The sequence below is a fragment of the Prionailurus viverrinus genome, chromosome D1 (genome assembly GCF_022837055.1).
Source record: "Prionailurus viverrinus isolate Anna chromosome D1, UM_Priviv_1.0, whole genome shotgun sequence".
NCBI lineage: Eukaryota > Metazoa > Chordata > Mammalia > Carnivora > Felidae > Prionailurus > Prionailurus viverrinus.
This window is the reverse complement of record NC_062570.1, coordinates 1,847,741-1,873,210: the sequence shown is the minus strand read 5'-3', so window position 1 is coordinate 1,873,210 and position 25,470 is coordinate 1,847,741. Positions and strand designations below refer to the sequence as shown.

The 25,470-nt window shown below is 39.4% G+C and overlaps 1 protein-coding gene across 11 annotated transcripts in view; it reads right to left on the bottom strand.

Annotated features, from left to right (window-relative positions):
* DYNC2H1 (dynein cytoplasmic 2 heavy chain 1) overlaps nt 1–25,470 on the bottom strand; it is a 355,486-nt gene that overhangs the window by 197,831 nt on the left and 132,185 nt on the right. For 10 of the 11 annotated variants that reach the window (XM_047878743.1, XM_047878734.1, XM_047878738.1 and 7 more), the window contains 7 exons: nt 24,024–24,165; nt 23,356–23,465; nt 13,633–13,731; nt 11,605–11,728; nt 3,843–4,006; nt 1,987–2,106; nt 1,320–1,454 (listed from right to left, as the gene is read on the bottom strand). In XM_047878743.1, coding sequence (XP_047734699.1) covers nt 1,320–1,454; nt 1,987–2,106; nt 3,843–4,006; nt 11,605–11,728; nt 13,633–13,731; nt 23,356–23,465; nt 24,024–24,165 — 894 coding nt within the window. The remainder of the gene's footprint in view (nt 1–1,319; nt 1,455–1,986; nt 2,107–3,842; nt 4,007–11,604; nt 11,729–13,632; nt 13,732–23,355; nt 23,466–24,023; nt 24,166–25,470) is intronic. The other variant, XM_047878737.1, reaches the window with a different exon arrangement.

Below are 25,470 nucleotides of genomic sequence, written 5' to 3'. Positions count from 1 at the left end.
GAAAGGGTACGAAGACAGGCCACACAGTTGTGATCAGAAATTAAGTGACAAGAGTGTACATTCCAAAAGAGAACCAGCATAGTAATAAAAAGGGCACCGTGCTACAATCCCTGCAGGAGAGGAAAGTTACAGCTGTGAATCACATGTGTGTGCAGATGGACGGACCAGACAGTCTACAGGTGTCCACACCAAATACCAAAAAGCACCTAGCACTGTTGGACATAAGCACAGAACAAGCCAGTGTCCATGGGGACCTTCGCTCTGACAGAAAGTAAAGGGTGATTAAATGGCCTCTAGGCTCTGAATGGGACTCTGAGGAGGTTCTCCATGGCACTGTCATTCTGATCCGAGCACCAGGATTACAAATACGGTATTAGTAAAATTATGTGTGTGACTCAGCAACGTCTGTTCAGAAAGAGAAGGTCAGAAAGTCCAAAACCCTTGTGTGGTAAGATCAGAAATGACAGGTGTAACATCTGCCGAGCTTAGCCCTGGGACAGAAAACGAGGTGGCTGGATGAGAATCGGGCTGTAAATCTGTTCGTGCTTTGGTTTCCAAAGAGCCCTTCCTGTAAGAAAAGACTTAAAAAGTAACGATATGTAAGGGTACAATTTGAGCAAGGGCTGAAAAGTACTCCAAGGAAACGTGAAAAGGTCACTGAGATGACTGGCAAAGAATTAAAGGATGTCCCTGAGAGCTGTGGTCAGGCTGGAGCCTGGAGATTCACAGTCACATACATCTGTTTGGGGGTGTTTTTCCTCAAGCAAAGTTCAATCACTAGAAGGCAGGAGAAGACAGGATATATTTATGTTACGGATTTGGGTTAGAATTTGGCAAAAGGAACTATCAAAAGAATAAGCCAAAAAGCAATTTGAGCATTTACAAGAAAATAGTTCAGATCATCACAATCATGGGGTCCAAGATGAGTAGGGAAGAAAAATGTTGTTAGTGGAAAAAACACCTGAAAACTCTCAATTAATATACTAAACATGCTTTAATTTTAAAAAGCTCCGGGAATGGCAAAGTTGGCTATTTGTGAACATTAATTTTCAACTTCAGTACAGACTGGAGCTGCAGAACGTGAGCCAGTGTGACGCCAGAAATCAGCAGAAGGCAGCGGCGCGTATTATTGATGCCGCGGGCACCACACCAGCCCCTCTGGGGCAGGAAGGAGCACCCCCAAGGCTCTGGGGCTTTGAAGTGCTTTCTATTTTGTAATCGTCATTCCCCTCAGGTCCTCATTCGACACTTTTTAATCAGATTAACATAAAAGGTGAAGAAAACATGATAGAAGACCACAAAAGAAAGGAAATAATTACTTGGTCAAGAGAAATCTGGAGTCTGTAAGATTCTTTAAGTGACTCTTGAATAAGTGCACTGCTTGCTTTCGTCTGATTCAGAGATTCAATCAAATCTTTATTTTCCAAAATATTCCCTTGAGATGTGGCAAGAGTCTGTAGCAAAAATTAACAAAGTAACATGAATAGTGTTATACGTATTAAAATAAAAGAAGCCCATATTAGCTATCATTAATTTGATGGTTTTTATGAAAACTTACATTATTTTAAAAGAAATTCAACATTTTATAGTTTATAAGAATGGTACAGTAAATCATGATACACTACACGCATATGTATTAATTTTAGCAATCTAATAAAAACTACTTAAAGGTACAGAATAAATCATAATAATTTCATGCTGCATTTTAATGCCATTTGAAATTCGGAGCATGCAATAAATATTAGTGAAATAATGCAATAAAAAGACAGTAATACATAAAAATCACTTGTCTTACACATTACTATTACTCCTTAAGATCTTGTATCCCAAGATACCTACTTTTTTCTCTTTGAAGTCTGATTTTAAGATATATATTCACATCCCTGACACAACCAAAAACATGCTGAAGGCACTATTAAAAAATACTGCTAATTATATTCATTAAAAATGTAATACAAGAAAGTTTCCTGAATAACTATATCTTACCTCTAAAAGAGATTCCTCAAGCTTGGCTAACTGTATTTTCTTATCTTCTTCCTGTTGTAACAGTTTTGTTTTCTGTTCCTCTAGGTCAGGTTTCTCATGCTGAATAGTTAAAGCCAAAAGCTTAAAAAAAAATTTTTTTGTTTTAAGTCAAAATTATTCTAGTGATGAAGTTCAAACAAAACAAACTTCCCACACACAGGTCTTATGTTTGACCAAATATCACAATAATTATTATATTATGTACCTCATTTGATTCTTTCGAGTTAAACATGAGACATTTCACAAATATTTCTGACCAGAAAAAGAGGCAAAATAGTTACACTGCTCAATAAAGTATTAAATATTACAGGACACCTGTAAGTAATTGTATTACTTATCAATATGTAATTCTTAGTTCTAAACTTATAAAATTAGATTAAATATATAAAAAACATGGAAACTAGTTTTTTAATGGTAAGCATTCATATAAAGAAATTAAAAAATAACTTCCTTAAAAGACTGTGTCATCAAAATTGCAATGAGATACCATTTCAGGTCCACTAGGATGGCTACAATTAATAAGACAGATGTTGGCCAGATGGGGAGAAAGGAGAATCGTTACACACTGTTGGTGGAAAAGTAAAAGAGTGCAGTCACTTTGGAACAGTTTGTCCTTCAAAATATTAGACATAGAGTTACCATAAACCCTCAAGTCCACTAAAAAAATAAAAACTTTTTTAAAAAGTAAGTAAAAAACACTGAATTGTACACTTTTTTTTTTTTTTTTTTTTTTTTTTTTTTTTTTTTCAACGTTTATTTATTTTTGGGACAGAGAGAGACAGAGCATGAACGGGGGAGGGGCAGAGAGAGAGGGAGACACAGAATCGGAAACAGGCTCCAGGCTCTGAGCCATCAGCCCAGAGCCCGACGCGGGGCTCGAACTCCCGGACCGCGAGATCGTGACCTGGCTGAAGTCGGACGCTTAACCGACTGCGCCACCCAGGCGCCCCTGAATTGTACACTTTAAATCGATGAATTGTATGATATGTGAATTGAATCTTAATAAAGTTATTTTTACAAAGCAACGTCGGGGCGCCTGAGTGGCTCAGTCGGTTAAGCGTCCGACTTCGGCTCAGGTCATGATCTCACGGTTCATGGATTTGAGCCCTGAGACGGGCTCTGTGCTGTCAGTGTGGAATCAGTGTGGAATCTGCTTGGGATTCTCTCTCTCTGTCCCTACTCTACTCTCTCCCCCTCTCTCTGCCCCTACTCCGCTGATGCCCTCTGTCTAAAAATAAACAAATAAACTTTAAAAAAGATTAACAAGTCAACAGGCACAATGTCTTTAAAAAGAGAGTGAGGAAGGAACTCTGTAAATAAAAATCTAGATATAAAAACTCACTCTGAGATTCATAAAATATTCTGAAGTGCAGTAAGTCATACACAGATGCAGGGAATTCAAAGAGGCCTATATTCTAGTGGGGGAAAAATGTCACATGAGGAATCAGACACCCTTGCTCCCCTAGCCAAGTAAGTCAATGAAATGCAATTTTCACAGTGAAACCTCAGTTTTCACCATTAAAAAAGAAAAAGTAGCTGATCTTAGTCTATGATCCTTCTTTCTCTTCAATTCCACTACACACGACGGAAACCGGCCATAAAACCAAAGGCAGCAGCTTGATGTTAACGACAAGTGTCTCACGCAAAGGATAAAGGAAACCTGAATGCTTTACTACTCTAACTCACAAATACATTTTCAAGGTGTTTCCCGAAGTTTACATGCTCATCAGCTTCTCGAGACAGACTCCAACAAGGAATCATGTATTCACAGAGCTACAGAAGATGTCCCAGGCGGCGCACCGCCCACCTGCACGCACCTGGCCTCGCAATCCACTTCTAGTGGTGGTGAAGTTAACCTCCGTAACGATGGCGGCTGCGTCCGGCGGGATGAAGGGGTTGGGGTTTCTTGTTGACAAGAAAAGGCGGAATTCTTCATTGTAGTCGATAATTTTGTCACCTATTTGTACCACGTAACGTGGTCCTATGTTTTAAAAATGAAATTATCAGTTGGCTTCAGTATTCTATCTTTTGCTACATGACATTAAAAAGTATAATGTATATTTTCTGGTATTTCTAAATAGTTGGTAGTTTATAGGCTTTTCAGTAGAGTATGAAACAGCAACAGGCTACCCAAGAGACTATTAACCAGAATGCCCTATAAATCAGCTCTTATACAAATAGGGATAAACAATGATATCCATTATACATCATGTACAGTGGAATGAATCAACAATTATACCATAACTTACAATTTTAATTTTACAACTAATTTATTTTTAAGAACAAAATACATGTTTTCAAAGATTTTCAAAGGTTAAGAAAAATAGTGGACAGAATTTTTGAGAACCTCAGAATAGATTTAAATTTTTTACTTAAAAACTTCAAGTTAATATGAAAATAATTCAATAGCACTTTATGGAGAATGGTCTACCTCTGTCCAAAAATCTATCAAAACAATGTTGAACCAGAGTCATTATCAGAGAAACCCAAAATTAAAAGATCAATGAAATACTTCTACATTCACTGGAATGGTTCAAGGTAATTTAAGCAGGATAAATGAAAAGAAAACCAGTCTGAAGGACATCATAATCAAACCACTGAAAACCAATGACCAAGAAAAATTCTAAAGCATCTAGAGAAAAATGGCACTTCACTTACAAAAGAGCAAGAATAAACTCAGCAGGTGACCTCTCAACAGGAATGACATAAACTAGAAGACGAAGGAATAAAAACCCAAAAGTGCTAAAGAAAATAAAAACCAACCCCAAGTTCCACGTCAGGCAGAAAAAAAAAATATCCTTCAAAAATAAAAGAAGTTTGTTTCCAGTGGACCTTCACTCAATGAAGCACAAAAGGAAACAGTTCAGACAGAAGCCACATAACTGAGATGGGCACTAAGAGCACTCCCACCACCAGGAGCACCGGCTGACAGCCAACGGGCAGAGTGCGGAGTCAAGACATCGCAGTCTGACGCTAACACAACACTGGATGTTAACTACACTGGAAGTAAAATGTAGAAAAAGAAAAACAACCTCGCTGGAAACAAGATAATGAAATGCTGGCAGAATTTCAGAGAAGTAGAAAGGATAAATGTGTGGACGTACGGACTTGAAGAACAATAATTATCACGTGGGCCATAGAGATAATGCAAAGACAGGCAGGGGATACGTGGCGTTAAAGTGCACAGGAGAGAAGTGGCAAAGTATTTATTTGTATTAAAATGGTAAGTCCAAGATATATATTGTTATATGCAGGATGACCATTAAAAATATACAGAAAATGTTTTAACAACAAAAAAAATCATGTCAATTAGAAAACTGTATCAGGTATTCTATGACAAGGTCAGCTGCATTGACTTACATGACATATTAGGGCAGCGTGGTGACTGAAAATGCAAAACCAAACGACAAACTGCTAATGAGAGGCACCCTTTAGAAACAAGACCAACAGAAAATTGAAAGTAAAAGAATAAATAAAAGAAGTGAAAGTAGTACAAAAACTAGCCTCCCAAAGTATTGTAACCATTCTAATATCAGACTCTAAAACCTGATACACTTCTGAAGAAAAGGAAGGACGTTTCATAATGGTAAAGAAAAGAATCCAAACAGGAAAATATCACATTTTCAAATATGTATGTATCCTGAAACACAGCTTCAAAATACTTAAAGCAAAAACTGAAGAAACTATATAAAAACGAAACAAATTCAAAATCATAGAGCCTTTAAGAAATCTCTCAACAAATCATAGAAAAAAACAAAATATAGCAGATAACACTACAACTAATAAACTTAACTGACTTTAGAAAAAAATTAAAACGAAGAGCAAATTTCACATAATTTTCATTTGTACATGGAACACACATGAAAATTAACCAATGTCCAATCACAGAGAAAGCTTCAACAGGAGGTAAACAAGTGAGTAGTTCAGAGTAAGCTCCTTGGCCATGAAAGAGTTATGCTGAAAATCAACAACAAAAAAGGAATCTAAAAAAACTCCAACTACCTGGAAATTATATAACAACAAAAGAGCCAAGTAATCTGACGAATCAAAGAAGAAGTCAAAACTTATGGTACGAAGCTGGCAAAGGGCTGAGAGGGAAATTTACAGACATAAATGCATATATTAAAAAACAGATTGAATATCAATATTTTGAATTTCATCTCAAGAATCTAGCAAAAAAACCACCAAAGGAAATCTAAGGCAGTAACAGGAATGAAATAATGAAGAGCAAAGACCCAGTTTAAACATACAATGAAAAAAACTGACAACATTAAAAGTTGGTATTTCGAAAAGATTAGTAAAACTGATAAACACTTATCAAAGACTAATGGAGGAAAAAAAAGAAAAAAAAATTATTAATGTCAAGAAACAAGGAGACATCATTACAAAGCCAACTGAAATTACAAAGTTATGAGAACATTATGTAAAAAATACACCAAAACATTTGACAATTTGGATGAAATGAACAAATGTTTGAAAATACACAGAACTTTAGCAAGCCTGACATACACACAAATTATAGGACACAAACATACAAAATAAATCCAGTGCTTAAAGGTCCTCAGCTCACATTTGCTGCCAATCTGCAACCAAAGACAGATCATCCTAAGAAAACGTGCTGTCTTGGCAAGAGGGTATTGGCCACCTGTTACAGGACTGGGGCTTATGTTAGGCGACTGAAAGACGGTTCAAGGGAAGTGTGGTTTGCTGGGGAACGGATGCTATCAGAAACAGCAGCCAAATCTGTGACTGGTATCTTAATAACGTTTATCTAGGAGGTGAGAGAAATGGAGGGGGACTACGTTATAAATGGTTAAAAAAAAATCAGAAGTCACCAAATTAGCTGGGAGACGAAGATGTCTGGTTATTTTTCTGGTACGGGGAGTGCCCTTGATTCTGCGCCTAGACATGAGGACGGTCACAGGAGGAGCCATGGGATGTTGGTGCTGTGGAACGAGGCACGTGCACCAGGACAACAGCACAGCCAGGCCACAAGAGCCAGGCCAGTGCGATGGGACTCAGGGCCTCGCTCCTTCTTTCCCGTTGACGCAGCATGAGAATGCAAGCAAAATTATCCATCCTGCTGCACGTCAGGCCCGTGGTCATCCTCACTGAGGAGGGCGGCCAAATAGGGGGCTTCTGGGGTACAGACACAGGTCTATGTCTTGATCTGAACGCTTACAAAGGTGTATTCTGTTTGTAAAAATGCATAAACTGTACACATGCATGTGTATATTTTAATAAAATGTTAAAATTGAAAAATAACTGGTCTTCTCTGGTAAGTAGGACTAGTCATGAGGAGGGGAGGAACGGAACTCAGCTGCCATTCTGCACTATTTGATTTTGTCAACTAGGCATGTATTATTTTGATACAGAATTTAAAAAAAAATGCCCAAAGGAAATGGTTCATTGTCCCAAAAGGACCCTTATGTATAAGCCCTATATCATAATGCCCAACACAGTCTCAATTGCATCAAGTCTTGACTTACACTGGAGTTAGCCTATGGAGTAGAGAATAAAGTTAATTTTTTTTCTTCTGGACACAAAATCTTTACTGTACTTTAGAGAACTATGGAGACAGAATGACTAGGAATAAGCACAAAATTTGGTTGCCTGCTCTCTTTCCAGGGAAAGTCCCAATTTATTTGTTCAGTATCTCAGTTCCAATCCTGATCCACGTTCGAGAATACTGTTTGGTTTGGTTTCATCAACATTTATAACAGATATGGACACTGTATACAGTATACCCCCACAGGCCCAAACTCTCCAGAAATTTATCATCATCTGAGCTAGATAAATCCAAAGTACCATGTCAACTGTCCTATGGGCCCAAACATCCTATTATATGGATAACCTTTTGGTAATGGTCTCCACCAACAGAACTGCCCACATTGTATTCAATACCATCCAAGCCCAAATGACTAAAGATGAATAGGACTTAAGTGAGGACAAATACAAAACCCTGCCAATCAAATAACCAAAGCGACACTGCCCAAGCAAGTTAAGAATAAACTGCTGTCTCTATAACTACCATATACAAAGAGAGAGAATAACGATTCCTTTCTTGGCCTACTATAAGCAGCATCTTTCATTCCTGGAATTTTTACAAAAGCCTATGTATCTGGTCAACAAACGTGTGGCTGGTTTTGAAAGGCTGCTCCTGCAAAACTGCAAAAGGCAACTTTGGAAGAAATCTGAGCAAGTGTAAAACACTGCTGCCTTTGACCCGGTGTCCTTCAGATGCACAGCATTACAGACGTCTGCAATCTCACATAAGAAAATCCAAAGGCATGCTACAGCCCATACACTATCCATAGACAAAATTTCTGGGAATCCAGAGCAGTGAGGATCCTGTCCAATGAGCTGACTTCAGGGAGCATTCGGGGTTTTTTTGTTTTTTTTTTAATTTTATTTTTTATTTTTTTAAATTTACAACCAAATTAGTTAGCATATAGTGCAACAATGATTTCAGGAGTAGATTCCTTAGTGCCCCTTACCCATTCAGCCCATCCCTCCTCCCACAACCCCTCCAGTAACCCTCAGTTCGCTCTCCATATTTATGAGTCTCTTCTGTTTTGTCCCCCTCCCTGTTTTTATATTATTTTTTTTCCCTTCCCCTATGATCATCTGTTTTGTCTCTTAAAGTCCTCATATGAGTGAAGTCATATGATTTTTGTCTTTCTCTGACTAATTTCACTTAGCATAATATCAGGGAGTGTTCTTGGCAATAAGGCCATGGTGACAGTTACTAAAATACAACAGTGCAGTTGATTTATGAGTCAGAACGAGTGAGCTAACTTAGCATTATTCAACTTCAACACTCCTGGCAATTTGTGCTGGAAAACCATTTCTTGGAAGGAGAGGTCCTGAGCATTTTAAGAGGTCTCTGCCATAGACCACCCAAACTGTTGCAACCAAAAATGTCCCCAGGCCTTGCCAAATGCCCTCTGGGGGACAACATCACTCCTGTTTGAGAAGCAGTGGTCTGGCTGTGTTCAGGTCCTGGGTCCAGTTGGGCCACCAGGGAGACATACCCATATGGAGAACCAGCCACGAGAAACAGATACAACGACTGATCACAAACTTCATCTCTGTTGTACATACAAATGCCCGTATGCTTCTAAAAGGAAGCATCCAGACTAAAAAGCCAACCAGAATGTTCAGTTTTCATCTCTACAATAATTCCCGATCCAGACCCAACCCCAAAATGGAAATGAAATAACCACTGGACTGAAACAATCAATGAAAAATGCTTTTGACGTCTGTTATTAGCAAAACTTATACTATCTGCCCACCACACCAGCCTCTCCCTCAACAACTTCTAAGAGGCTGGCTTGTCCACAGTCTTTAGTTGCTTACCAACTGCAAACTGGCACATGGACCTTCTGCTTGGGCAGAGTCACGAGGCACGTGTGACTCCGGAAGTAAAAACAACGAGAATCTGAAGAGGAGCTGTCCCTTGCCCTTCTTTTCCATCAGTACACATTTGAAGGGATTTCTGAACAGCATAAATGTGAGGAGGAAAAGTACATTCCAATCCTACCATCTGTGCTGACTGACCTCAGTATGTAGACAGGCAGTTCATACTTAGATTAGGGACAGGGGATGTAACTAAAATTGGACACAGACTGTTTAATGTGGTTCTAGGACAGCCATCCTCTGTCCCCAAAGGAAACATATGATGACAAAATGGCAATTCACGGGCAACTCAACATGCTGGAAGACAACAATCTGAAATATATGCAAAGAGGATAAAAGATTCCAACTACTGTGAAGTGCAACCCTGGGAGAAAGGCAGAAAAAATAAGTTAAGGGCAGAGACGAACTCTCTTTCCCTAATACTGAAATAAACAGACTAACCCAAACAGCCATGCACAGCCAGGGGGAAGAGGGGTTCATAATGTGAACCGCTCAGGATGTGAAATATGTAACTCTGCACCAGATCCAACTTCAAGGGACCTTGTCAACACCCCTTCTCAGATGATGCTACGGACACTGCCAACACCCAACACCAGTCACAGCTGACAGAGGCTCAGATTCAGGGAGCCTTCAAGGGCCAAACAGGCTGAAGGGACAAATCCAGATGGCCCTAAAGCTTCATTCCCACCTCCCCTTTAAGACAGAATAGCAGGAGCTGGTCAACAGATCTGAGGAAGGACCAGTAAAGAAGAGACGAACTGAGACCGGAGACTGATGTCGAAGGTTACTCCAGGTCACAAGGGCCCCTACCAAAGCTCGCTTCACAACACACAGCCACTGGCAGCCCAAGCACACTGATGTGCAAAACAGCAAGTGATCTATGAATGCGTTTTTCACTCTGTCCCTGGTTTGCCCAATGACTCCAGTTTCTATTTAAACCTTGCGGCGTGAACATAAATGCTGTAGTGGCAGTGATGTGTGTGGTATGAATCAGGACAATACGGTCTCGAGTTTAAATGCATTCCTTTCTACTCGCCAAAGGCTGGCTCAGGTACCTACAAAGCAGTCCTGAGACTGGGCCACCCCCACACCATCCTGCTTACGAGATGGGCCCCTAAGAGGATTCTGGGAATTTGGATTTGGGGAGGGTTCTTACCTTACCCAGAACATGGTGGAAGAGTGGCTCACTGCGTTTTCACTGTTTGTACAAATAATGTGGTTTGTGCTGAACACTTGCGTTTTTGTTTGGGGAAACCGGAAATCTGCCACATGCCAGGCCGAATGAGCTTACATACTTAGACCCCAGTGGGGCATCTGGGTGGCTCAATAGGTTAAGCTACCAACTTCAGCTCTGCGGTTTGTGGGTTCAAGCCCTGCATAGGGCTCTGTGCTGACCGCTCCAAGCCTGGAGCCTGCTTCAGATTCTGTCTCCCTCTCTCTGCCGCTCCCCCACTCATGCTCTGTCTCTGTCTCTCTCAAAAATAAACAAACATTAAAAAAAAAATTACCCCCAGTAAAAACTAGGGTCTGAGTTTGTACGCAGTAAGCTTCCTTGGTATATGACATTTCACAACCTGGTCCTGGGAGAGTAAGCACTTCCTGTGTGACTCCAATGGCAGAGGACTTAGAGGCCTGCACCTTGTTTCTGGACTCCTGACCTCACTTATGGTCCGTTTTCTCTTTGCTGATTTGCTTTCTATCTTTTCCCTGCAAACAATCTCAGCCCTGAGTGTGACTGTTCCGACCAACTGTGTTCCAGAAGACCCCGACACGGCGCACCCCCCCTCAGCCTTCCCCCCCACCTCCCTGCCGCGTCACTCCAGCCAGGGGCAGCCCAGAGACCCCGACACAGCTCCCCCCAGAGTCACTCCAACTGGGAGCAGCCCGGACACCCCAACACAGCGCCCCCCTCGCCCCCCCACCCGTGTCACTCCAGCCGGAAGCGCCCGGGACACCCCGACACAGCACCCCCCTCCGCAAAGGCACTTCAAGAATTCATTTACTTGCCACAGACTAGGAGGACATGCTTATATTCCCCCTGAAAAGTTTCCATTTGGTTAGATTTGGTAGCAAGACAGAGAAAGGTCAAAGTTAGTTATGAAGCTAATTACTTTCGAAATTTTAAAAATAGCCATTTTGTGGAAACTGTCAAATATTTACCTTGAGCGACCAGATCTCGTCTCAATAACGGATAGAGAACAGCTTCTACACCGTCCATCTCCTGTATAATAAGGGTTTTCCCAAACCGCACTGCCAGCTCGAGAGCTGTGATAAAGTTACTATCCTGAGGGAATAAAAAGAATACGTATTAATTCCTTTAGTACCTTAATATTTACAAATGTCCTCAAAGATAATGAAGGAAGATGTTAATAAGAATAATATAAATATTTTAAAATTTAGTACGCATGTTAATAATTCAAATTATTCATGATTGTGTTTCTAGTTTTAAGTACTTGGTGATGAATCATTAGAGTCAAATAAATTATCAAATAGATTTCATAATTTAAACACACATAAAAAATAAAGATTTTTACAATAACAATAAAAAAGCTTGATTTTTCAATCTGCTACTAGAATTTAAAATTTCAACTTGATGCACAATTATTTTTTTATTTTTATTTTTTTTTTGCTTATGTTCAAAATCAAACACTGAATGGAAGAGGAAAGGCAAATGATGACTTCTAGTGAACTTTTCTTGTGAAAACAACCTCTGGACAAAAATCTATAATCATGCAAGAATTTTAAGGCTTTCTAGCTAGCAAAAGAGTTTTAAACCTCCAACTATGGTTACAAAAATTAAATATTTGGAATCATAATTATTAAAGTCTCCTCCTGTAAACCCAAGTGGCATTAAAGTCTTTTTAAATGTTTACTTGTTTATTTTGAGAAAGAGAGAGACAGTGTGGGTGGGGAGGGGCAGGGAGAAAAAGAGAGAGATACCCAGAACAGGTTCCATGTTGTCAAAGCAGAGCCCAATGTGGGGCTTGATCCCACAAACTGTGAGACCATGAGCTGAGCTGAAATCAAGGATTGGATGTTTAAACCAACTGAGCCGCCCAGCTGTCCATAAAGTATTTTATATATTGCATTATATATATACATATTTATATATATACTGTATATAGTATTATATATATACATATACATATATATCGTATATAGATAGTATTTTATATATATACGCACATATATATATATATATATATATATATATATACATATACATACATACTTAATACACACAAATCAGGTAAATACCTCCATTTTAAAAATGAAATACGTTTTAAAGAGAGAACTGGTCAAGCACCTGAAGAATATCTATGAAAATCATGGGGCACCTGGGTGGCTCAGTTGGTTAAGCATCTGACTCTTGATTTCAGCTCAGGTCATGATCTCACAGTTCATGAGTTTGAGCCCTACTTCAGGCTCTATGTTGATAGCATGGAGCCTGCCTAGGATTCTCTGTCTCTGTTTCTGTCTCTCTCTCTCTCTCTGCCCCTCCTCCACTTGCTGTCTCTCAAAAATTAACATCTTTTTTAAAATGTTTAAAAATTTTTTAAAGAAAATTAATCATACACTAGGCCTTCTTCAAACAAAACAAAATAAAATCTGACCCCAGATAATTTCCTCAGCAAGATAAATATGACAGTGAGAAGTCACTCCCCCCAAAAGACTATGACTACATTTCACTGAGCAGCATGTCAAATCTTGGACACAGTGGAGATGCTTGTTGGTGAGGGTGAGGAGCAGGAGACAGTAAGAGGCATTGAGAGAAACCACATGAATGCTAGAAGTCCAGGAGACTTTCTCCAAGTGGAGTTAGGGACTTTCATTTCTGTGGGATCCTATACTGATGTCTTTAGTTGTAATTTAGTGTGAATTCTTATTTAATAGTCTCTCCAGCTACCAGACTGGTATCTCCTTGAGGGCAGGGATGGTGAATGTGTCACTCACCAGTAAATTCCCAGGTCTTACATTAATGCTCAGCACACGTGAGGAATCAAGCAAATATTCTCCTCCCGTTTTTACAAATGAGAAAAACAAAGCTACAATCATTATCTTTGTTTCCCCAGGTCCCAAGCCAGGTAAGTTACAGCAGTAAGCCTATGTTTTGTGAATACGGACCCAGAATTCTGTTACCCTAAGATGCTATCCCTAGTCAGCAGCTCAATTATAAGTACTACACACCTGCTGGTTAATAACTTCCAATCTTGAGTCTTTCAAATGTGTCTTCAACCACTCTGTAGCTCGAGAAGAAGGGTCTATAAGGAATGGGCATACTTGACTCTAGTTTCAAAAAAAAGAAAAAAATTATAAGCTTTCATTAAGTGGAAAAAATTGCCTAAAAATTATGCATCAATTACTGAGGGGGTTTTTCTTTCAGGCTTTGGAGAACATAAATATACAACCATAAGGAGGAAATAAAGATGCCAGTTTTAGCTGCACACAGAGGCTACATTAATAAATTTATAGCTATCAGGAATATTAGAAAATTAAATGCAACCACAGTAAATGGAGTCCTATTTACTACACGGTAATGAAGTGTGTGTTAACGATACAGCAAGCAAGACCTCTAGTCCCCACCTGATGCCGTCTGCACCTCTCTTTGTGGCTTTTAAAATACACAAATTATTTGCAAACTTTATATATTCTTTGGTCAAATAAACCATAAAGACCTTAAAAGAGAAGTATGAACTAATCATAAAAGTACTGCTGAAATAATTAGCAATATAATTGGTTATGTTTCAGACATTAATTCTTATAAAGCAGTATATAATTAATACTATATAGACAGAGCATCCTAGAAGAAAAAATTATGTATCTTATAGATTAAGATCTAATGAACTAGAAACTAAATTCATTACAGAATACCCTGAACCAAACAGAAAGCTGGAAACTAGGGAAAATACATTGAACACACAATACCACTAGGCAGGTGAGAGGAAGACAATTATATAGATAGGATTAATTTAAATGTAAATACGTAAATTAATAGCTTTGGTAAATTTAAGAGGTAATAATCATTGTTACCTAGTAAATCAGATTTGAATAACAACTGGCCTAATTTATCTTAAATGTTCACATATATTTGAAAAAGGTAATGCAGTTGTGTGCTGTCGGGATAAGAAAACAAACAGAAATCCAAGTGAAATGAAGACTTCAAACTGAGGTATGTCCCTTAAGAAGTCACAGGTTCTTTTGGGGACTTATCAAGAAGGCAGAGGGTGGGGACTATCTGTCCTAGGCGAACAGCATTCATTACCAAACTTTTTCAAAAGTGCCAGGAAATGGTGATAATAAAGAGCTGACTGCCTTTAAAACAGCTTTGCTATTGTTTTAAAAGTCCCTCTAAACCACACAGCCTGGTTCTGCCTGCACTGAGAATGAACTACTCTCACCGCATCTCGATCTCCCAAGGTGGCCCACTGCTGTGTGATCGGCACCCAGCTCCATCTTATAAATGTGCTATTCCTGGCAAATGAGGTGGTTAGAAAACAGCCCCATAAGCATCTCTTACATACTACACTTGGTTTTAGATCTGATTTTATGTATTCCATAGCCAACGCGTCACAAGTCTATGAGATCTTGCCCAACCACAAAAACAATTATTTTAAATTAAAAAAAAGTTCTTACCCATGATTTCAAACCAATGATCTGATGCAGTTAAAAAAAAAAAAGATAATATTTCAAAAAATCATGTCTTTAGACCAAAAATAAGCTTTAGAACTTAAAAGAGTACTTACAGGTTTGAATTAATCTTATTTATATTCCTCCAGAGAGATTTAGACAAAATCTCTAAGGTATATTTTAGGTCTGTGATCCATAATTAAATGTAAATTCTATACATAAGAAAGTAAAACATATCCCAAAATGTTGAGCTGTCATTCACTCATCCATTCCTTCATCTACCACGTGGGGAGTAACTACTATGTTAAAACGATACGAGGGATGCAGAAATTAGTAAGATATAAATATACCCTTACCCTTCATGACTTCACATCCCAGAAAGAAACACAACCTAAAAATTCTATAATAAAGAGCACACAAGATTCTATGGTGGAGCAGGTGAAGTCAGGGCAAGCTGCTAGAAAGCAGTCCAGGTCAAACTCGAAGGTCTTAGAACATCTTACATGATCTTCTAACTATGCGATCTTATATCACATGAGAAGATTTCACAGACACGTGCTATCCACTCACAGCCTTAAATGCAAGAGCTTATTCTAAATCTAGAATACTTTACAACTGACACAGAAAGTTGACTGTAGTAGCACATCCCAACAAAACAACTAACTGCCCTAGCAAATTTTTCCAAATGGTTTTGTTTTTTCATTTAATTGTATCTATCTACAAGAAACATGGCAATGTTAAATACAAAGTAAACCTAAGCTTATTATTAAAATTAATTTCACAATTTTCCCTAGATTCATCATAAAAGATAATTCAGAATCCAAAAGTAAGTATTTTCAATTACTATCATCAGGAAAAAACAATTACTGTGACAAATACTTTTTTTCTAAATGCTCATCCCCTACTTCTCATGGAATAAAAAAAGAATAATACTTAAACTGTGTGTTTTCTAAATCTGCAAAAGACTGTCTTCTTGGATTGCTGACAAAGGAAGAGGTCATTAGAAAACTTTGGAGAAGGAACAACGAATAGAATAAAAAGCACATACTTGTTACACAATGTAATGAATTTATTTACCTACACATTTACAGTGCCACATTAGTAAATATAACAAGAGAAAATGTTTTAAAAATAGAGAACAAGCCAAATCAAATTCTGAGAAAGTCACAACCATTTAATCTGTAGTCAGCACCCTCTCCCCTGGGAAGGCGGACACGTAATGAGCCAAAATAAGTCAGCTGATTAATAGGTCTAACCAAACAAAATAATCAAGGAATACTGGGCCCACGAAACAAATCTTGTAATACTACAGTATGTTACCTAAAAAGGAGCATTTCATGTTCATGCTACCTTTGGAGCTATGGAGTTACAGAATAAGGAAACAGTGTGTGGGCAGAGAACAGGGCAGAGAGGAAAGAGAAAACTGGTGTTAGAGAGGATGCTATTGCAATAGAAACAACAGACAGAAACCTATCACTGAGGGGAAAAAGTATCTTCCAATCATCTGTTACCTAATACAAAGGCAAACCAAGTTAGTGGCAAACTTCATACTTCATTTGAAGAAACTATCAGTTTGTATACATTAGTTGGAATGTGATTTTCACATTCACTGCTAATAAGGTTGTAATACTTTAATGTTTAAGCAATGACTATTGAGAAATATACATTGAGACAAGGGAAGATGGTGGCGTAGGAGGACGCTGGGCTCACCGCGCGTCCTGCTGACCACTTAGATTCCACCTACACCTGCCTAAATAACCCAGAAAACTGCCAGAGGATTAGCAGAACGGAGTCTCCAGAGCCAAGCGCAGACGAGAGGCCCACGTAAGAGGGTAGGAAGGGCGGAGAGGCGGAGCGTGCTCCATGGACTGGCGGGAGGGAGCTGGGACAGAGGGGCGGCCCGCCGGCCAAGCAGAGCCCCCGAGTCTGGCTGGCAAAAGCGGAGGGGCTGGACGGAGTGTTCCAATAGCAAGCAGGACTTGACATCTGGAAGGTTATAAGTTAACAGCTCTGCTCGGAGAACGGGAGGGCTGGAGGACAACGGGAGGGAGAGTTGTTGAGCCCCGGACAACAGAGCTCAGTTTGGTGGGGAACAAAGGCGCTCACCAGCGCCATCTCCCTCGCCCATCCCCCAGCCAAAATTCCAAAGGGAACCAGTTCCTGCCAGGGAACTTGCTTGCACCCCGCAAACACCCAACGCTGTGCTTCTGCGGATCCATCCCTCCGGCAGGTCTGACTCTCTCCCGGTGCCGCAGGGCCCCTCCCAAAGCGGATCTCTGAAGGAGAATCGAGCTAAGCCTGCCCCTCCCGCCCCTGTGCACCTTGCCTATCCACCCCAGCTAATACGCCAGATCCCCAGCACCACAAGCCTGGCAGTGTGCAAGTAGCCCAGATCGGCCACATCACCCCACAGTGAAACCCGCCCCTAGGAGAGGGGAAGAGAAGGCACACACCAGTCTGACTGTGGCCCCAGCGGTGGGCAGGGGGCAGACATCAGGTCTGACTGCGACCCCACCCACCAATGCAAGTTACTCAAGACAGCACAGGGGAAGTGCCCTGCAGGTCCGCACCACTCCAGGGACTATCCAAAATGACCAAACGGAAGAATTCCCCTCAAAAGAATCTCCAGGAAATAACAACAGCTAATGAACTGATCAAAAAGGATTTAAACAATATAACAGAAAGGGAATTTAGAATAATAGTCATAAAATTAATCGCTGGGCTTGAAAACAGTATAGAGGACAGCAGAGAATCTCTTGCTACAGAGATCAAGGTACTAAGGAATACTCAGAAGGAGCTGAAAAACGCTATAAACGACCTGCAAAATAAAATGGAAATGACCACGGCTCGGATTGAAGAGGCAGAGGAGAGAATAGGTGAACTAGAAGATAAAATTATGGAAAAAGAGGAAGCTGAGAAAAAGAGAGATAAAAAAAATCCAGGAGTATGAGGGGAAAATTAGAGAACTAAGTGATGCACTAAAGAGAAATAATATATGCATAATTGGTATTCCAGAGGAGGAAGAGAGAGGGAAACGTGCTGAAGGTGTACTTGAAGAAATAATAGGTGAGAACTTCCCTGAACTGGGCAAGGAAAAAGGCATTGAAATCCAAGAGGCACAGAGAACTCCCTTCAGATGTAACTTGAATCGATCTTTTGCACGACATACCATAGTGAAACTGGCAAAATACAAGGATAAAGAGAAAATTCTGAAAGCAGCGAGGGATAGACGTGCCCTCACATATACAGGAAGACCTATAAGACTCGTGACCGATCTCTCTTCTGAAACTTGGCAGGCCAGAAAGGAATGGCAGGAGATCTTCAATGTGTTTAACAGAAAAAATATGCAGCTGAGAATCCTTTATCCAGAAAGTCTGTCATTTAAAATAGAAGGAGAGATAAAGGTCTTCCCAAACAAACAAAAACTGAAGGAATTCATCACCACTAAACCAGCCCTACAAGAGATCCTAAGGGGGATCCTGTGAGACAAAGTACCAGAGACATCGCTACAAGCATAAAACATACAGACATCACAATGACTCTAAACCCATATCTTTCTACAATAACACTGAATATAAATGGACTAAATGCGCCAAGCAAAAGACATAGGGTATCAGAATGGATAAAAAAAAACAAGACCCATCTATTTGCTGTCTACAAGAGACTCATTTTAGACCTGAGGACACCTTCAGATTGAGAGTGAGGGGATGGAGAACTATTTATCATGCTACTGGAAGCCAAAAGAAAGCTGGAGTAGCCATACTTATATCAGACAAACCAGACTTTAAATTAAAGGCTGTAACAAGAGATGAAGAAGGGCATTATATAATAATTACAGGGTCTATCCATCAGGAAGAGCTAACAATTATAAATGTCTATGCGCCGAATACGGCAGCCCCCAAAATATATAAAACAATTACTCATAAACATAAGCAACCTTATTGATAAGAATGTGGTAATTGCAGGGGACTTTAACACTCCACTTACAGAAATGAATAGATCATCTAGACGCACGGTCAATAAAGAAACAAGGGCCCTGAGCGACACATTGGACCAGATGGACTTGACAGATATATTTAGAACTCTGCATCCCAAAGCAACAGAATATACTTTCTTCTCGAGTGCACATGGAACATTCTCCAAGATAGATCACATACTGGGTCACAAAACAGCCCTTCATAAGTATACAAGAATTGAAATCATACCACACATACTTTCAGACCACAATGCTATGAAGCTTGAAATCAACCACAGGAAAAAGTCTGGAAGACCTCCAAAAGCATGGAGGTTAAAGAACACCCTACTAACGAATGAGTGGGTCAACCAGGCAATTAGAGAAGAAATTAAAAAATATATGGAAACAAACGAAAATGAAAATACAACAATCCAAAAGCTTTGGGATGCAGCGAAGGCAGTCCTGAGAGGAAAATACATTGCAATCCAGGCCTATCTCAAGAAACAACAAAAATCCCCAATACACAATCTAACAGCACACCTAAAGGAAATAGAAGCAGAGCAGCAAAGACAGCCTAAACCCAGCAGAAGAAGAGAAATAATAAAGATCAGAGCAGAAATAAACAATATAGAATCTAAAAAAACTGGAGAGCAGATCAATGAAACCAAGAGTTGGTTTTTTGAAAAAATAAACAAAATTGATAAAACTCTAGCCAGGCTTCTCAAAAAGAAAAGGGAAATGACCCAAATAGATAAAATCATGAATGAAGATGGAATTATTACAACCAATCCCTCAGAGATACAAGCAATTATCAGGGAATACTATGAAAAATTATATGCCAACAAATTGGACAACCTGGAAGAAATGGACAAATTCCTAAACACCCACACGCTTCCAAAACTCAATCAGGAGGAAATAGAAAGCTTGAACAGACCCATATTCAGCAAAGAAATGGAATCAGTTATCAAAAATCTCCCAACAAATAAGAGTCCAGGACCAGATGGCTTCCCAGGGGAGTTCTACCAGACGTTTAAAGCAGAGATAATACCTATCCTTCTCAAGCTATTCCAAGAAATAGAAAGGGAAGGAAAACTTCCAGACTCATTCTATGAATCCAGTGTTACTTTGATTCCTAAACCAGACAGAGACCCAGTAAAAAAAAGAGAACTACAGGCCAATATCCCTGATGAATATGGATGCAAAAATTCTCAATAAGATACTAGCAAATCGAATTCAACAGCATATAAAAAGAATTATTCACCATGATCAAGTGAGATTCATTCCTGGGATGCAGGGCTGGTTCAACATTCACAAATCAATCAACGTGATACATCACATTAATAAAAGAAAAGATAAGAACCATATGATCCTGTCAATCGATTCAGAAAAGGCATTTGACAAAATTCAGCACCCTTTCTTAACAAAAACCCTTCAGAAAGTCAGGATAGAAGGAACATACTTAAACATCATAAACGCCATTTATGAAAAGCCCACAGCTAACATCATCCTCAATGGGGAAAAACTGAGAGCTTTTTCCTTGAGATCAGGAACACGACAGGGATGTCCACTCTCACCGCTGTTGTTTAACATAGTATTGGAAGGGCTAGCATCAGCAATCAGACAACAAAAGGAAATCAAAGCATCAAAATTTGCAAAGATGAAGTCAAGCTTTCACTTTTTGCAGATGACATGATGTTATACATGGGAAATCCGACAGACTCCACCAAAAGTCTGCTAGAACTGATACATGAATTCAGCAAAGTTGCAGGATACAAAATCAATGTACAGAAATCAGTTGCATTCTTATACACTAACAATGAAGCAACAGAAAGACAAATAAAGAAACTGATCCCATTCACAACTGCACCAAAAAGCATAAAATACCTACGGATAAATCTAACCAAAGACGTAAAAAATCTGTATGCTGAAAACTATAGAAAGCTTGTGAAGGAAATTGAGGAAGATATAAAGAAATGGAAAGACATTCCCTTCTCATGGATTGGAAGAATAGTGTCAAAATGTGAATACTACCCAAAGCTATCTACACATTCAATGCAATCCCAATCAAAACTGCACCAGCATTCTTCTCAAAACTAGAACAAGCAATCCTAAAATTCATATGGAACCACAAAAGGCCCCGAATAGCCAAAGTAATTTTGAAGAAGAAGACCAGAGCAAGAGGCATCACAATCCCCAACTTTAGCCTCTACTACAAAGCTGTCATCATCAAGACAGCATGGTATTGGCACAAAAACAGACACATAGACCAATGGAATAGAAAAACCCCAGAACTAGACCCACAAACGTATGGCCAACTAATCTTTGACAAAGCAGGAAAGAACATCCAATGGAAAAAAGATAGTCTCTTTAACAAATGGTGCTGGGAGAACTGGACAGCAACATGCAGAAGATTGAAACTAGACCACTTTCTCACACCGTTCACAAAAATAAACTCAAAATGGATAAAGGACCTGAATGTGAGACAGGAAACCATCAAAACCTTAGAGGAGAAAGCAGGAAAAGACCTCTCTGACCTCAGCCGTAGCAATCTCTTCCTTGACACATCCCCAAAGGCAAGGGAATTAAAAGCAAAGATGAACGACTGGGACCTTATGAAGATAAAAAGCTTCTGCACAGCAAAGGAAACAACCAACAAAACTAAAAGGCAACCAACAGAATGGGAAAAGATATTTGCAAATGACATATCAGACAAAGGGCTAGTATCCAAAATCTATAAAGAGGTCACCAGGGGCGCCTGGGTGGCGCAGTCGGTTAAGCGTCCGACTTCAGCCAGGTCACGATCTCGCGGTCCGTGAGTTCGAGCCCCGCGTCGGGCTCTGGGCTGATGGCTCAGAGCCTGGAGCCTGTTTCCAATTCTGTGTCTCCCTCTCTCTCTGCCCCTCCCCCATTCATGCTCTGTCTCTCTCTGTCCCAAAAATAAATAAACATTGAAAAAAAAAAAAAAAATTTAAAAAAAAAATAAAGAGGTCACCAAACTCCACACCCGAAAAACGAATAACCCTGTGAAGAAATGGGCAGAAAACATGAATAGACACTTCCCTAAAGAAGACATCCAGATGGCCAACAGGCACATGAAAAGATGCTCAACATCACTCCTCATCAGGGAAATACAAATCAAAACCACACTCAGATATCACCTCACGCCAGTCAGAGTGGCCAAAATGAGCAAACCAGGAGACCATAGATGCTGGAGAGGATGTGGAGAAACGGGAACCCTCTTGCACTGTTGGTGGGAATGCAAACTGGGGCAGCCACTCTGGAAAACAGTGTGGAGGTTCCTCAAAAAATTAAAAATAGACCTACCCTATGACCCAGCAGTAGTACTGCTAGGAATTTACCCAAGGGATACAGGAGTACTGATGCATAGGGGCACTTGTACCCCAATGTTTATAGCAGCACTCTCGACAATAGCCAAATTATGGAAAGAGCCTAAATATGTCCATCCACTGATGAATGGATAAAGAAATTGTGGTTTATATACACAATGGAGTACTACATGTCAATGAGAAAGAATGAAATATGGCCCTTTGTAGCAATGTGGATGGAACTGGAGAGTGTGATGCTAAGTGAAATAAGCCATACAGAGAAAGACAGATACCATATGTTTTCACTCTTATGTGGATCCTGAGACACTTAACAGAAACCCATGGGGGAGGGGAAGGAAAAAAAAAAAAAAGAGGTTAGAGGGGGAGAGAGCCAAAGCATAGGAGACTGTTAAAAACTGAGAACAAACTGAGGGTTGATGGGGGGTGGGAGGGAGGGGAGGGTGGGTGATGGGTATTGAGGAGGGCACCTTTTGGGATGAGCACTGGGTGTTGTATGAAAACCAATTTGACAATAAATTTCATATATTGAAGAAAAAAAATATATACATTATCTGAAAGAATGATTTTCAAAAAATGCATATCACCATCTCTTATAACCCAAAACTTATCTTATCTTCACTTTGTATAACTTTGTTTTGCAAAACAAAATAAAAACGTAAAAAAAATACTGTAGATGCGGAAACTATATAACCAGGTGAACTGGGTACCCCTAAATTATTTCTATTACAATTAGGGAGTTCAATTTAGAACTTTTTGTCATCAAGATAATACCACTTTATACACTCTATTAAGATAAAAATTAAATTATACCGAAAATTATAGATTCACCAACTGAATCCTAAGAGGATTTTCATTACCAAAATACCTTCACTTTAAGGTTACGAAAAAAAAAACTGAAAGCCTAAGAACTTGAACAAGGCACTTCCTGGGGCGAGCTTCTGAAGGAAGAATTCTAATGAGAAATTAAAATTGATTACTTACCTGTAAGATAACAAGAGCGTTTTCTATGGAAAGGTCATCTGATGGTAGGCCTTCACTTTTCCAAATTAACTGCTCACTTTCAGTACAAAGAAATCTCCTTAGATCAAATTCTGAAAAGATATTAGTATCTCACTACAGTGATCATGGACTTGACAAAGGAAAGGGAACAAAACTATTTAAAATACACTAAAACAAAAGTCACAGAATTATCCTTAATCCATTCCTCCCACTTTAGCACCAAAAGCTAAGGGTGGCAGTGGAGGAGTTTAAAACAAAAAGTACAAAGGAATGAAAGTCAGTTAAATTATATTTCTTGTATATTTAATAAACGTTTCACAACTATAATAATTTGTGAAAACCACAAAAGTCACAAGGAATGTTGGAATTCCTACATCCCATTTTATGATATGCAATTATTGTGAAAATCAAAGTATTAAAATATTTAAATGCATTCATACATTACCAAAAATACCCCAAGCTCTCAGTTTCAGAGAGTCATTTCAGGAATGTAAGATCATTGTAACAAAACAATTCAGAGAACAATTGTAGAATTGAGCAAATCTGAAGTAGATTTGGTTTCTTTTAGCTTATAGAACATTTTCCTCATTTATCAAAAAATACAGTTTTAATATATTGAAATTTCAAAATATGAATGACTAAGTACAAACTTTCAAGACAAGCTGACTTGGTCCATTCTTCCAAGCAGGTTTTTCTCAGACCCTCAGGAGCAGCAGAAAGATAGGTAATGAAGGCGGCAGCCAGCTGAGCCCTCTTAGGAAGAGTAGCTAATTCCTCTGTTATCTCTGCAACCTGCACAAGAAGAGAGAGAGCAGGGGCGGGGATGGGGGGATGGATATGTTCTAAAACGTGAAAAGCATGACAGCTTCATAAATTAGAGTTTTGACTGTAGAAAAAAAAATCAGTTGCCGGTTTAAAGTAATAACCCCTGTTGTGCATGCAATTGTGAAAATGTAAAAATAGCCACAAGATCTCAGACCCTGCTGAAATTTTTAAAATGTATGAAATACCAACATTATTTGTAGAGATGAACATATTTTGTCATTGAAAGTTCATAATGGTTCCTATGAAGCAGAAATTTTATCCCAATTACAGTTAAAAACTGTGAATTAGCATCACTTTGGAAACTACAACTAAGTACACAGAGTAAGAGCAAAGGTACAAAACAAAATTTTAAAAATGCATGGAGATGCCTTAGTTAAAAGCACAGTGTGACTGCAGCATAGATGTGAGCAGGCAGAGTAGCAATGCAGAAAAGGTGGAAAGAGAGAGGCAGAGCGGGCTGGCCATGCACACAACGGAGCTTCTGCTATAACCCGGGGCGGTAATGAACCACTGCAAGTGTTCAAACAGGGCAGACAGGGATAGAATGAGACTGGGTTTACAAAGATTATTCAGCTGACAAATGAGGAACCAACCAATTTAAGGGTCAGAAAGGAGGGGGACAAGTTAGAGGAGAATTTAGGTAAATAAATAAACAAACAAACTGGCACTAAAGACAGAAGACAAATTTGAAGGATATTTGCAAGTGGACATGACAAGCAAACAAGGAAATCTAACAGAGAGATTACTCTTAGTTAAACACGATCATTAATCAAAAAACTGCTACCAAGGGCACCTGGGTGGCTCAGTGGGTTAAGCAACAGACTTTGGCTCAGGTCATGATCTCGTGTCTCTGTGTGAGTTCAAGCTCCACATCAGGCTCTCTCTGGTCATCGCAGAGGCTGGAGCCTGCTTTGGATCCTCTGTCCCTCTCTCTGCATCTCCCCTGCTCATGCTCTTGCTCTCTCTCAAAAATAAACTGACGTTAAAAAAAAAAAATTCTCAACAAACAAAAGTCCAGGACTTCATGGCTTCACAGGTAAATTCTACCGAACATCTAAGAGTTAATACCTATTTTTCTCATATTATGCTAAGTGAAATAAGTCAGTAGGGGAAACAGAAATACTGTATGATTTCACTTATATGTGGCATCTAAAAAACAAATGAATAGACGAAAAGCAGATTCAGTCCCATAAACACAGAGAACAAACTGATGATTTAGGGGATGGACAGAATGGGTGAATGGGGGGCAGGAGATACAGGATTCCAGTTAGG